This window comes from Clinocottus analis, unplaced genomic scaffold (genome assembly GCF_023055335.1).
Source record: "Clinocottus analis isolate CAN_PGR_092001 unplaced genomic scaffold, fCliAna1.0.p SCAF_27, whole genome shotgun sequence".
Lineage (NCBI taxonomy): Eukaryota > Metazoa > Chordata > Actinopteri > Perciformes > Cottidae > Clinocottus > Clinocottus analis.
This window is the reverse complement of record NW_027176009.1, coordinates 3,232,289-3,244,915: the sequence shown is the minus strand read 5'-3', so window position 1 is coordinate 3,244,915 and position 12,627 is coordinate 3,232,289. Positions and strand designations below refer to the sequence as shown.

The 12,627-nt window shown below is 42.4% G+C and overlaps 1 protein-coding gene across 3 annotated transcripts in view; it reads left to right on the top strand.

Moving 5' to 3' along the window:
* crebbpa (CREB binding protein a) overlaps nt 1-12,627 on the top strand; it is a 42,032-nt gene that overhangs the window by 2,436 nt on the left and 26,969 nt on the right. For all 3 annotated transcript variants that reach the window (XM_068592269.1, XM_068592268.1, XM_068592270.1), the window contains exon 2: nt 9,882-10,570. In XM_068592269.1, coding sequence (XP_068448370.1) covers nt 9,882-10,570 — 689 coding nt within the window. The remainder of the gene's footprint in view (nt 1-9,881; nt 10,571-12,627) is intronic.

Below are 12,627 nucleotides of genomic sequence, written 5' to 3'. Positions count from 1 at the left end.
CTCTCATTGCTCAGTGTTTAAATTTTACTGCTTGCAAATTTATTGTATGGTTGAGTGTGAATTGGCCCCATTAAAACCTGTAAGCAAATGTTTTTTTTTAAAAAACAGACAAAGTAACCAAGTGGTTGTTGAAGAAGGCCAAACATCTGTCAGGTAAAAGTTTTCTCAAGTGTTGTTGAAAACTAATGATGCAAAAGGGCAACACAAATCTAAATAAATGAAAACATTGCAATGCGTCTGCTGCATATGTATGTAGTTAATGTTTAAAAAAAACCCACTAACCATCAAATTCCAATATGCCAGTAGTACGAAATGCTCTTTAAGAAGCTAACATTGCTTAATGCAACTTTAGCGTTATATTGGGTTTCAAGCCAGTACTAACTTGGCCTGCGTTTTTGAATACCCAAAGGTACAGTCAGAGGCATAAGTATTTGGACTGTGACACAATTTGTTTTATTTCCACTTTAGATTACTTTACATATATTTTTAATGTTGCAGTCAATATGTGGTTGAAGTGTAGATTGTAATCTATATTTCAATGGCTATGACAAAAATATCGCAATGACTTAGAGAATAACACACAGTCAGATTTTCAGAGGCTCAAACGTAATTAACAAACTACGCAACAAACCTATCCGAATTGACCAAATTAACAGTTTGGTACATTCCTAAAAGTATATATGGTATTCTTGTACCATAATGAGCGGAAGAGAAAAGTGTAGAGAAGGAAAGGAACGGTTTCTGATCCTAAGCAAACCACATCATGTGGTTAACATGGTGGAGGCGGTGCTGTGGCATGGACTGGTATGGCTGCCAATGGAACTGGGCCATTAGTGTTCGTTGATGATGTCACAGCTGATAGAAGTAGCAGGATGAATTTGGAGGTGTTTAGGGCGATACTATCTGCTCGGATTCAGCCAAATTCTGCAAGACTGATTGGATAGCGCTCCTCAGTACAGATGGATAATGACCCAAAACATACAGTGAAAATGCCAAATAAATGGAATATTCTTCCATGGCCAAGTCAGTCACGTGATCCCAGCCAAAGTCAGCCTGCTTTTCATTTACTTCAGATAAAAGTGAAGGCAGAAAGACCCATAAACAAGCAGCAACTGAAGGAGGCTGCCGTAAAGGCCTGGCAAAGCATCTCAAGGGGGGAAACTCAGTGTTTGATGATGACTATGGATGGAAGAGTTAAGGAAATTTTTTACTGCAAAGCTTGTTCCAAGTATTACAAAATATCTTTATATACACTATTATGTTAGTTTGTTAAATTACTTCTGAACTTCTCTGGAAGTGTGGGGGTCTGTAAATGGCTGTAATATATGAACAGTTAATAATTAATACAGCTGAAAGTCTACACTTATACACGTATTGAATATTTTATTTTAAATACATTGCAATTATGTAAATAGGCAAAAGTAGAAGAATTGTGTCACTGTCCAAATACTTATGGCCTAGACAGTGTATTCTGCCAGTGTCAGACCCTCACTCTTCAAACATGGGTTTCTGGAGAAAAAAAAGTCTTATATTTGTGCAAATACAGTATGTTTTGTAATCATATGTCAGGGAAGTTGTAGAGATGTAGATCTGAATTTGTAGGTTGGGAAAACAATTTCCTTGAACTTATCACGTCTATCAAATGACACGTTTTCCTCATCGAGTTTTAATGTAGTTTGGTCGGCAATAAAAAAAATAAGTTGGGACAGCCTTTCCACAAAAGCAGCTGACAAGACGACAATGAATTACATCACGCATGGCAGAGGCACCACATGTCGGCAATGAACAATCATTAAACCCGGCCTGCCTACTCTTTATTGTTTTCGCCCGTCACTATTGGGACCTAACGGACCCCATGGGACCGCACAGGGCCACACTGTCATTGGTCATAAATTACTGCAGATAAAGAGTGTGCTTTCAGTCTTTGATGATGGTCATGCCTGAAGCTTTGTGAGCAGCACCCCTCGTCCCTGACATTTGACCTTTTTTCCTTTTTCAGTAGCTTCTGGTGTGATTTGTGTGTCACATTTTGGGGTGTGCTTTAGTTCATGTTTATGGAGTGTTGGCATAATTGGATGTGTAGTAAAGCATATATGCTTGCAGTGTGTCTGAACTTTGTTTTGTGCGTGTTTGGGGAGGTTACTTCTTACAGTGGCAGAGAGCAAACATGTGCCTTCTCTCTCTCTATTCAGACCATGTGGAACACTTACACTTTTTAACTTGCGTAAAACAATGTAAATGCAGATCTAGAGCTACTAGTGGGGCAATGGATCATAAAACTCATGGTTCAGATAAGATCTAGATCACAGATCAGCATAGAACAAAAATGGGAGAAAATGTAGGTTTTGCTGCAGATATGAATTGCTGATCATTGCTGATCTATATTGGCAGACACAGATCCCTTTGTTTGATTATAGTAGCTGGTCTACAAGGCTCCATCTGCCCCAAAAATTATTTTGGCTCTGAAGTCAGTGTAAACTATACCCATATACCGAGTTGTGAAAACATAATTTTGATTTGTTCAAGTTTCGCAGCAAAACTAAATTTTACAAGATTACATGTGAACACATCATGATAATGTTTTAATTTCCCTTTGCTCAATGCCTATTTACACTGAACAGAGTCTGAACGCATCATAATGTAAACCAACAGAACCGTTATTTGTTAATAGTGCAGCTGACGGCAGCTACGCGTCAGTTTAAACACGGTTGTGGTCTTCACGATGTAACATCATATCATCAACTCGAAAAGCATAAAAGCGGATGTCCTGATACCTTTTTTTTTTTTACCGAATATGACAGACAGACAAACGAGGTGGGACCCGTACCGATCATGAATGGACAGTAGTCCGTTACACCACTTTTTTTCCTAATTATATTTGAATCAATCTATACATGGCTGATGGTCTTTCGCTAATATTCCTCCTGTCAAAGTTAGGATGTGTATAGGTACGATCAGCTCGGTATACTCTTGCAAGTGTGCTAAAACCGAGCTAGTAAATATTTGATACATGCCTTGCCGAGATCTTAGTTCAACTCTGTGTGTCAATCACGACCATGCACCAGTAGCCCAGACCAGATAGACTGTTCAAGGTGGAGCCGTGGTCCGTTCTTCTGCCTCGCTGTTGTACATGAAAGGTACGGAGGTACAATGTGAGGACAGAGTTGTTCCTCCAACGTGCCTGCAATGGAGATGGTCGGCGAAACGGGTGTGACGTTTTAAGATTTTTTTTTTGTTATTTGTTTGCCCAACCATAAGGATATTTAAGATTTCATCATCTCGCAGCTAACTTTAGAAACCAAAATAACAAAATTGGGTGAACAACGCTGATGCAAGCTCCTTACCCTCCAAGTAGAGGAAAAGATAAGGCTGTGCGGTATACCGGTATCAATATTGCGTGTCGTACTGGTGCACGGACCTAACATCAGTTGGTGCGCCGGACCAGTAAGGACATTCATCGTTAAGCAGACTTAATCCAAGTGCGCAGCAAAGCTAGTTACCTGTCAGGGTTCTTAAGTTTAGTCATCGTGCAAAATTACACAGCCAAACTGCATGCTGGGAAATGCAAATTTGCCAGGCGGCAAACAGCTGTTTGTGTGTCCCAGAATGCATTTTGGCACAATTAAGCGGGGAACAATACGGAGGAGAAACCAAAACTGAAAGTTGACAGTTTCTGAATCCTACTGTTGTTGAGTCACAAAATGTAATTTTAAAATGTTTTCTGGCCATAAGTTAGTTGTTTAAGTTTCAAATCTGTGGTCGGTTTGTCAAGAATCAGCCGACTTAAAGAGTTACTGACGGTTTGAAGTCCTGCTCGCGGAAGCGATGAGCCAGGCAGCGGGCACGTCACCGCCCTCTCCTGCCGGCTGAAAGAGACTTGAACGCGGCAGAATTTTTTAAATGATTCGCTGGCTCCGAGATCTCCGTTGAGGTTATGAGGATCTAACGAGCGATCTTTATTATTTTATTATTTATTCACAGTAATGTTACGTCAGTTTGACGGAGGGAAAGGTTAAGATTTATAACTTAAGATTTTAATTTAACTTTTGAGCCACAGGCCGTTTACTCAATATCAATACAGTAATATGTACTCTGCCTGTTGTTTGTGTGTGCGCTATAACCAGCATGCTATTCGACTTTGTAATTTTATAAATGTTCATTACAACTATTAGTGTTACAAACGCTTTGTGTCACGAGCGTTAGTTGTGGGTTGTAAATTGTTGTCATGAAGTTAAACACACAACTAAAGTTTGAACCATGACTGGAGTTAGAAACCTGACACATAAGTGTCCCGCTGCGCTTTCAACATCAAACTCTGAAATGTTAAAGACGTGACCTTCACTTATTACAGCCTATCATGGCTAGTTGACCACACAGTTGTGTGGTTAGCTGACGGCAAAAAAATACCGCGATATACCGTGAAACCGTCAGAATAGTGCAAAATACCGTGATATGAAATTTGGGCCATACCACCCAACCCGAGGACAAGATCAACCGGCGTATACCAGGCACGGTCTGGACGGGTGCAAGTCGCTGCCTGACGCATATGTTGTATACTATGTACTATACACCGACGCAGTTGTGTTAAACCGCACACCTCTTTTGCTCCCACATGATGCAGGTGTGCTATCTTGAGTCGGCATTATGCTGCCGTTGTTTGGTTCACTGTGAAAAAGCAAAGCCGGCTTAATGGCAGATCATCTTCACAGCAGTATTGCAGAATCCTTTTGCAAAACATCCAAATGTTCACTTTCACTATGCAAATGGAACATTTAATGCCTAGCAGGCAGTCGGTAAGCTCTTGACGCAGCTGCTAATGGAGCCATTTATGCCTCTGACTACGGGCAACCAGAAAAACCCGAAGAAAAAGAAGGGGGAGCAGCAAAACAGACAAGGGGGATGGAGTGTGTGTGTCACCACTTACCCCTTCCCTGTGAAGCGTTTATGACACTGTTTTGTTTTTTAGCTGGCTTTGTTTGCAGGATGGATAATTTGTGTCTGTGCATGTTTTAAGGCTTGTTTTCCCTTGTTATGATACAATTTGTTTCCATTAGCCAGTATTGCCTTTTTTAGCTGATTATACACGCAGCTGTCTGTCAGAGTGAAGCGGGAAAAATAAAAATAAATTGTTAGAGTAAAAAAAAAAAAAAGCTGGCTTTCAATTTTAGATTTTCAAAATAGTACACTTTTTGAATAAATCTGATATTTCTTGAAATCAAGCTTTGCATAAGCATCTCTTGCACTCCCATTTATATGGACCTCCAATTTTTTACTAAAAGACACCAACTTTCTTACTCCAACAAATGTGATGCGTCACATTATTCAGCGCAGACATTGAGCTCTTGCTGTTGTTGAATGAAGTTGAAATGGTATTGTCATCAAAATTAATTATGTCTGTTTCAAACACATCTACCGGCGGCATAAAAACTGGAAGTGCGCCTCTTGCTTGATTTGATTGGCTGCCTCGTTCAATTGTGATATTGACGAGCGTGCCTGGTGCTGAAAATTTGAGGATATTTGAACTTTTAATGAAAGAAAAAACGGCCAAAAACGTGGCGCGAGAGGAGCGTCTGCCAGGTGTGCATGCCGGGTGTGCCTGATCATAGGAAAACCATGGTTTTGCGAGTGCCACCTTTCTAGAGACCATCTCGGTGTGATCTTAAAGCTCATATCAAATGACGATGTGGAAGGAGTTACTCGTAATAATGAATCTACACATAATTATCACAAGAATTTGCAGCTCCCCTCAGATTTATGGTGAGTTTCAAGCCTCTTGCTAAACTGTCCAGCCCACAACACTACTGTTTTTGCTCTCATAGCAATTCCTAGTAGCGTTGCACCCAAAGACTTCATCTTTGCAGTTACAGTTTCAATAAGGGGTCACAAACTCACAGTTCGGATCGTATTAAGGATCAGTCACTGATTGGATCTGCACAAAAGAAAAAAGGGAGCAAATATAACTGTTAGTGGTCCTGATCACGGTTTTTGCTGCCGATACTAATGAACGACTAGCTAGCGAGCTAACGACAACGGTTAGCCTAGCCAGCAAGTTATTGTACACGCAACATACGACAAGGTACAGCGCGCTGCAGGAGCTCCTGGACCTTCTGTCTGCTCCGTTCCACTTGTTCAATACTCAAACATCTCCGCGACTTATTGAGTGGCGTAATAATCGCGCGACACAATGACTTGATCGTGAAATTCGTTGCCAACTTTTTTAATAATCGATTTTTATCGATTCGTTGTTGCAGCCGTAATTGGAAGTAAGGGATTAAGTTACACCTGTTGGTTGGTGCTATTTCCTAATAAATGTGTTAACCGTAGTGATGTCTTTTGCTGCCACAATCAATTGTTTGATCCACTTTCGGATTAAGAGGCTATCACAATTTTGTGCCTTAGTAAATTTAATTATTGCGCACTAATTTTATAGACATAAATGGCGATGATGCAGCAAAAACTTCACACCCTCAAAGCATGGTACACGAGTATGTGTCGTTTTGAGACTGATCGGGTCGGACATAGCCGCGCTGCACCCTGCTCACTGCACCCTGCTCACTGCTCGCTGCACCCTGCTCGCTGCACCCCTCCCTGTCTGGAGGACAGGCCCTCCACCCCCAGCACAACTGTCAACCGGTGGTTTGTAATGAGCTCCGCGGCCTCCGAAAAGCGGTGAGGTCCATGCGTGGGGCTTGCTAGCTGGAATGTAAACAAAGCTGTTGTGGTTTGCGTGCTGCGTAGCTGACACATTTATCTATGGACGCAGTGTTCCAGTGGTCCACAAAATGTAAGTCATGAATGACTCGCTAAAGCCTGGTTTGCTTTAAATGCTGAAATTTATCTTTTATTATGCAAGTTGCGTTGACTATTGACAGAAACTCGATTTCATGATTTAAAAAAAAATAAAATCTGTCCAGTATTTTGTAAGATCTTTTGCCCCACACCTCTTTCAAAACTTCAGATGTTAAATCTACTTAAAGCCCCTTAAAGTATTGTTTGAAAAAGCAGATGATAGATTACTCTCCCAACTCTAAGTGGCTGTCTTGCTCTTCCTAGAATTATACTGAACAGAAAGTGAAAGGCCTGACAGCCATGCTACACCTGTCCCTCTAAAGCCAGACATAGGCCCTTGGGCAAAATGACAGACGACCCCAGTCTGGACCACCGCTGGGGTTGTTTTTGCGGGTATTTATAGCCTGGAGCTCCTAGACAGGAGCCACGGGGGATTTAACAAAAAAAAGGACAGAGCGGCCGGTTAGGGAAGGAAGACTATTAAAAGCAGGGAGTAATGAGAAACAAATGAAAGTGTGAGACACAACGGAAAGAAGAGTAGTTCTTCATTTCATTTTTTCCATTTCTCCCCTCCGAGCCCCTCATGGTCAGCCCTCCCCTGACTGCATGTGGCGCTACCTAACCAAAACATTGCTTTGCATTTTTGGTCTCCAGCCAAGCAGCCTGAGGATAAAGTTGCACATGGTGTGTGTCCGTGTCCCCATTCAGAAATGAATGCAGCGCCGGGCCTGAGCACATGTGTCTAAACTGATTGCTGTTGCTCTGAGCGCATCCATGTGGCTGCTGCTGGTTAGTGAGAAGTCAGGGAGGGAAAGATGGATGGTCCCTTCAAACCTTAAACAAGCTTCCTCCACACGGAGCACCTGCTTTCCTGATGCCAGGGACAGACAGCAGGCCAGCGCAACAGATCCTGAAGACTGTGTTTACTCTGGGAAGTACGTAGGCCAAGTGCCCTCATTAAAGGCTGGATTCTGACTGAATCTCAATGAAGACATTCAGCAGCAGCACACGGCAGATGGGAGGTTGAATGTTTCTCTTACTCAGTTCCACTCAGTTCTCTTATCTCCTGTAGCGTTAAGACCTTGCAAGGCCCTGTTCATGTTAATAAATGATGAACTTGATTTGATTCGTATATGTAGGTTTGAGAAAGTGGCATTCCTCAGCTTTTACTACGGTTGCTGCCGCCTCTGAGCTATGTGGTGCTTCAAGCCAATCTCATGCACGCTGATAATGTCCTCTTCTCATTTTAAAATCGTGGTGGGAGCTAAAACACAGCACAACAGTTTGTAATGCATCAGAAATGATTTTTGCCAGATGATTTACCAGGTTCAAGGTTTTTGCCGGGGGATTCACTGCGTTTTGTTGCTAAAGCACTTTCTGTTGGCGCCACTGCTCAGACGAAAGAGAGCTTTATTTATTCAAGTTTACACATTAAACGTTTGTTTATAGTATTACAAGAGCGTAGTGGTAACACAAAATCCAATCATTGGTGGTCTTGTTAGATGAAGGGTGACCAGTGCTCCTAATTTACAAAGTTTTTACAGTGCGTGTTCCCATACCTCTGACATGTCATCAAGGTAAGCACAGGCAACACCCTTTACCGTGACCGCTTTTTGAAAACCACTTGTGCCCAACCTACCTCAAAGGTTGTGATCACAGTTGCCCTGGAGTACACACAACAGGGCGCTCGACTAACACCCCAAAATACAACCCAAAGCATCCCGAAATAAAATGTGTGCTGTCCAAAATTGAAATCTTTGTTTTTCTGCAATATCACAAGTTGAAATCCTTCAAAGTGATCTTTAACATAAACATAAGTTCACAAGTGGTTTGTTTGGTCATAGATGTGTGATTGTGTTTGCTACAGACCTTATTGGTTTCTGTCAACGGCAACAGTGCGATGTCAACTTTCGGGTTGGTCGACACAAATACATCATCCCTGCAGTACTCCATACCGTCATAAATTGTGTACCTCGGTGAACTGTCGAGAAGGTATGAAAAAAGAGATGCTACCAAAGCGTAAGTGACTACTCCAAACAAGGACATATCAATATTGGTTAGTCAGAGAGAGGGCGATCATAATGCACATCTTTTTCCGCTGTTTAGTCCCTTCATTCCTAATAAAATTGTAGCTCCCGAGGCGCTCGGCATTGTGTTTGCACCTCTGGATGGTGTGACATCGATATTCCTCCTCCACCCAGCAGGAACCCTGATTGCTGCTGAATTCTCTCTTGCACTATGTTTGTCAGTCAGTCGTGATGCTGCTATTATCGCGCTTCATCTTGTTTCTGTGTCGTGTGCGGCAGGGACAAGGCCACAGTGCTGCACCAGTTATGCTTGTTAGCTCATTGCTGTCCGACTTTTGGGGTGTGTTTGTGAACAGTTGGACTTTGAAGGAGGAGTAAAGCTAGGTGTAATGCTTGTTGTAGTGTCCCCAGCACGCGCTTCAGAAATTACATCCTGGCTTATCTTATTGTCGCAGAGGTTAGTCATGCACGTTCAAATGTCTGTAAGGAACTAACTCCTTTCAGACATGACTACTAGAAAAACTGCTGAAAGTAAATACATTAAAATAAATGTAATTATTAATTAGGTTTTTAATTAACCTTCAACCTTCGTTCCAATACACATGTTCTTCTAACTATTTGACTTGGGATTATGAAAATACATTAAAGTATGACTGAATATTTAATATGAGGCCTATGACGTTGAGGAGGTTCCTGTTTGGTCTACGACGTGCTTTTAATAGCTCTCATTGACTTCGTGCTTCTTACCAATGAGTTGAGCATAAACACTTTTGTGCATTCTCGTAGCTAGCGCCGTTTGTGGAGGTCGCATGAGTATGCTATAAACCAGGTTTATGAGGAAAGTAGAGATACCTGGCACGTAATGCATCTTGTTCAGGATTATTTTATTGACCATAACGGTGGTGTATCTTAGGAGAGTTAATCTTCCTCACTGACACACATTGTTGAAATGATGACATGCAACATTTTCAAATTGATCCACTGTGGCACACTTGAAACTGCTAAACATCTTTAAAATCTGATTTGATCAAATTTCTCTTTCATTGACTTATCCTTCTCTCCTAGATCTGGGATCACTATCCTGGGATGATTTGGAGAATGACCTTCCAGATGAGTTGATCCCCAATGGAGATCTGGGCCAGTTGGGTGGACTGCCTTCAAATGTTGGCGCAGCACCTGGAGCTGGTGGGCCCGGTGGTGTACCGGACGCTGCTGCCAAGCACAAGCAGCTCTCAGAGCTACTTCGAGCCGGTACCTCCAGTATTTCGGGTGCAGGGCTGAACTCGGCGAGCCCGCAGCCAGGCAGTTTGGGGCCTCAGCTGGGCACACCAGTGAGAAAGAGCCCTATCGGCCAGGGTTCACCCAACAACCACCTGTCCCCACAGGGCCAAAAAGCAGGAACACCAACTGGAGTAGCAGGACAGAACAACAACAATAATACAGCAACAATGGGCTTGAACACAACAGGCTTCAACCAGGCCATGATTAACAATAGCCAGGGCCATGCTGGGCTCCTGGCACAGGGAGGGCAATCCCAACCTGGGCAGATGAATGGTGGTTTAGCACCTGAAGCTGGGAGAGGACGGGGAGCAGGGGTGGCAGGAATGCAGTACCAGGGGCCGACAATGCAGGGAACTGCTCCAGGACCAGGAGGAGCAGGGAGTGCGTTGGCAGAAACACTCACCCAGGGAGCACAGCAGATGGGAGCTCTTGCCAGCCTTGGTGCAGCCCAGCAGGCAGGCAACATGAACAAGGTGAGACACACACACACACACACACACACACACACACACACATGTTTGCCATTACCAGTATTTTAGGTATAGGTCTTGTGGAGTTTCAGGCGAAAAATGTGTCGACACATGGGACACTTGGCTGGCTTTTAAAATAATCTTCATAGGATGGGTGGAAAATATATATATTTTTTTTAAATATTGGACACAAATTACTGTGATTAATTTGTAATGGTGCAGACTCCTGACTAACTATTTTTTATTTAAAAAAAACACAGAAAACCAACGAGTTAAAAGCTCATCTCCGTCAAACATTGCCAACGGAGTTGAGCGTTCTTTTTAAACAAACATCATCTACATTGGCCTTGCCTTCTCAATTTTATTGGCACATTGGCTTTTCGTTTAATTAATAACCTCTGCAGTGGGCAGAAGGTATGTTGCATCGCCGCTGTACTTGTGGAATGGATCTGCATGTGAGCGTGAGATGAAAATGATATAACAACATTCTCATTAAACACTAGTGGTCCCAAACTGAACAGGGTAACCTTTTTAACTTTTTTTTGCCTTGACTGTTTTGTTTCTCCCCTTTTCTGTTGAATTTTCTATGGACAAAGAATGTGTACTTTGGCAAATCTGTTCCCATGCCGAATTATCAACAATCAATCAAGCAACCTCAGTCCAGTGTGGGAGATTTTGGAGTTCCCCCACTGGCAGTATTGCTTTGAGAACAACAATGGTGTACAAAATTATCGTCCAATGAAATGGCTGAAGGGAAAGGTATCTATGGATTGGACATGCATATGTTGCTATTAGGGTTGTCACAATACCAAAATTATGATTTGATAAAATACATGCCATAAATATCACAATAACCTATAAATTCAATGCAGAAATTGATACAATACCAAAAATACGATACGGGTATATTTATTTATAACGGTAACAAATAAGACATCTGTATGCTTCCCTTTTTTACCAGCTTGTTTCTGCCCAGCTTTTTGAACACTTACCAAATTGCATTAATATTTGTATTACAGCAATATATTAATGAAAACTACATCGTGCCATTATAGCATTGATTATACACGGCTATGTAGGCCTATTGTTCTTATCTGACAAGATACATATTTCTTTCCATAAGTATGAGCAATTCTAAAGTTACATTTCTTTACAGATGTGTGTTTGAGGTGAGAAAACTTTGGGGTGTCTGTCTAAAAATGTTTGACGTGGTGTCTCCCATGGTCTGTGTGGCTTTGGTTTTGCAGATGGGTCTCTGTATGCCAGTGGGCTTTCCTTCAGTCTGCAATGTAGCCAAAGTATTTCCAGATTTCACTTCTGGCATCTTTTGTTCCAACAAGCCAAAGACGGTCGGCAAGAGCTCCTGCATTGGGGCCATGTCTTCCATAATCACTTTGTGTGTGCGTGCGTGCGATGGGCAGCCCCGCGTCCAAAAGCCCCGGCTCCTTGGAGTCAATGAGCTCGTTCGAAAGAGCTGCGCCTCGCTTGGAATCCAGACGAGAGGAGACGACAGTAGCAGGGGGCGTTGACAAGTGATGAATGATGACGTCAGAGCGGGAGGGAGTCAGACACAAAATAGTAACCAGCATGCATTGCGCGGTGATCGCCGGAGATTAATTCTGTTTAGAACTGGCTCATCTCGAACAGGCCTATTGCGTGCCGGCAGCGTGACAGGGAGCAAAGCAGTGAGTGCGCTGATTGTGCGCTCTGATCGTGCGCTATTTTATTGAAGTATTAATACAAAAAATATACAACATCGTATTGTTTTTAACACACGGCTAGCTTGGTACCTTTTTTAGCAGTAACGGATCGTCAGGGCCTGCTAAGCCTTCTCTTCTGGTCGAAACAAAATCACAACGTTATACCTATTTTCTCATTCAATCTTTTAATACTTTTTTTTGTTTTTTTAACTTGATTAAAAAATATATATACAATTAAAATTTTTATCTATATCAGGTGTGCCGCAATCAGCACCGTGCAGCATTAGCTGGTATAACCACAGGTGGACACAGCAGCATGTAGAGGCACACACACCTGAGCACATATCGCCAACCCTACCT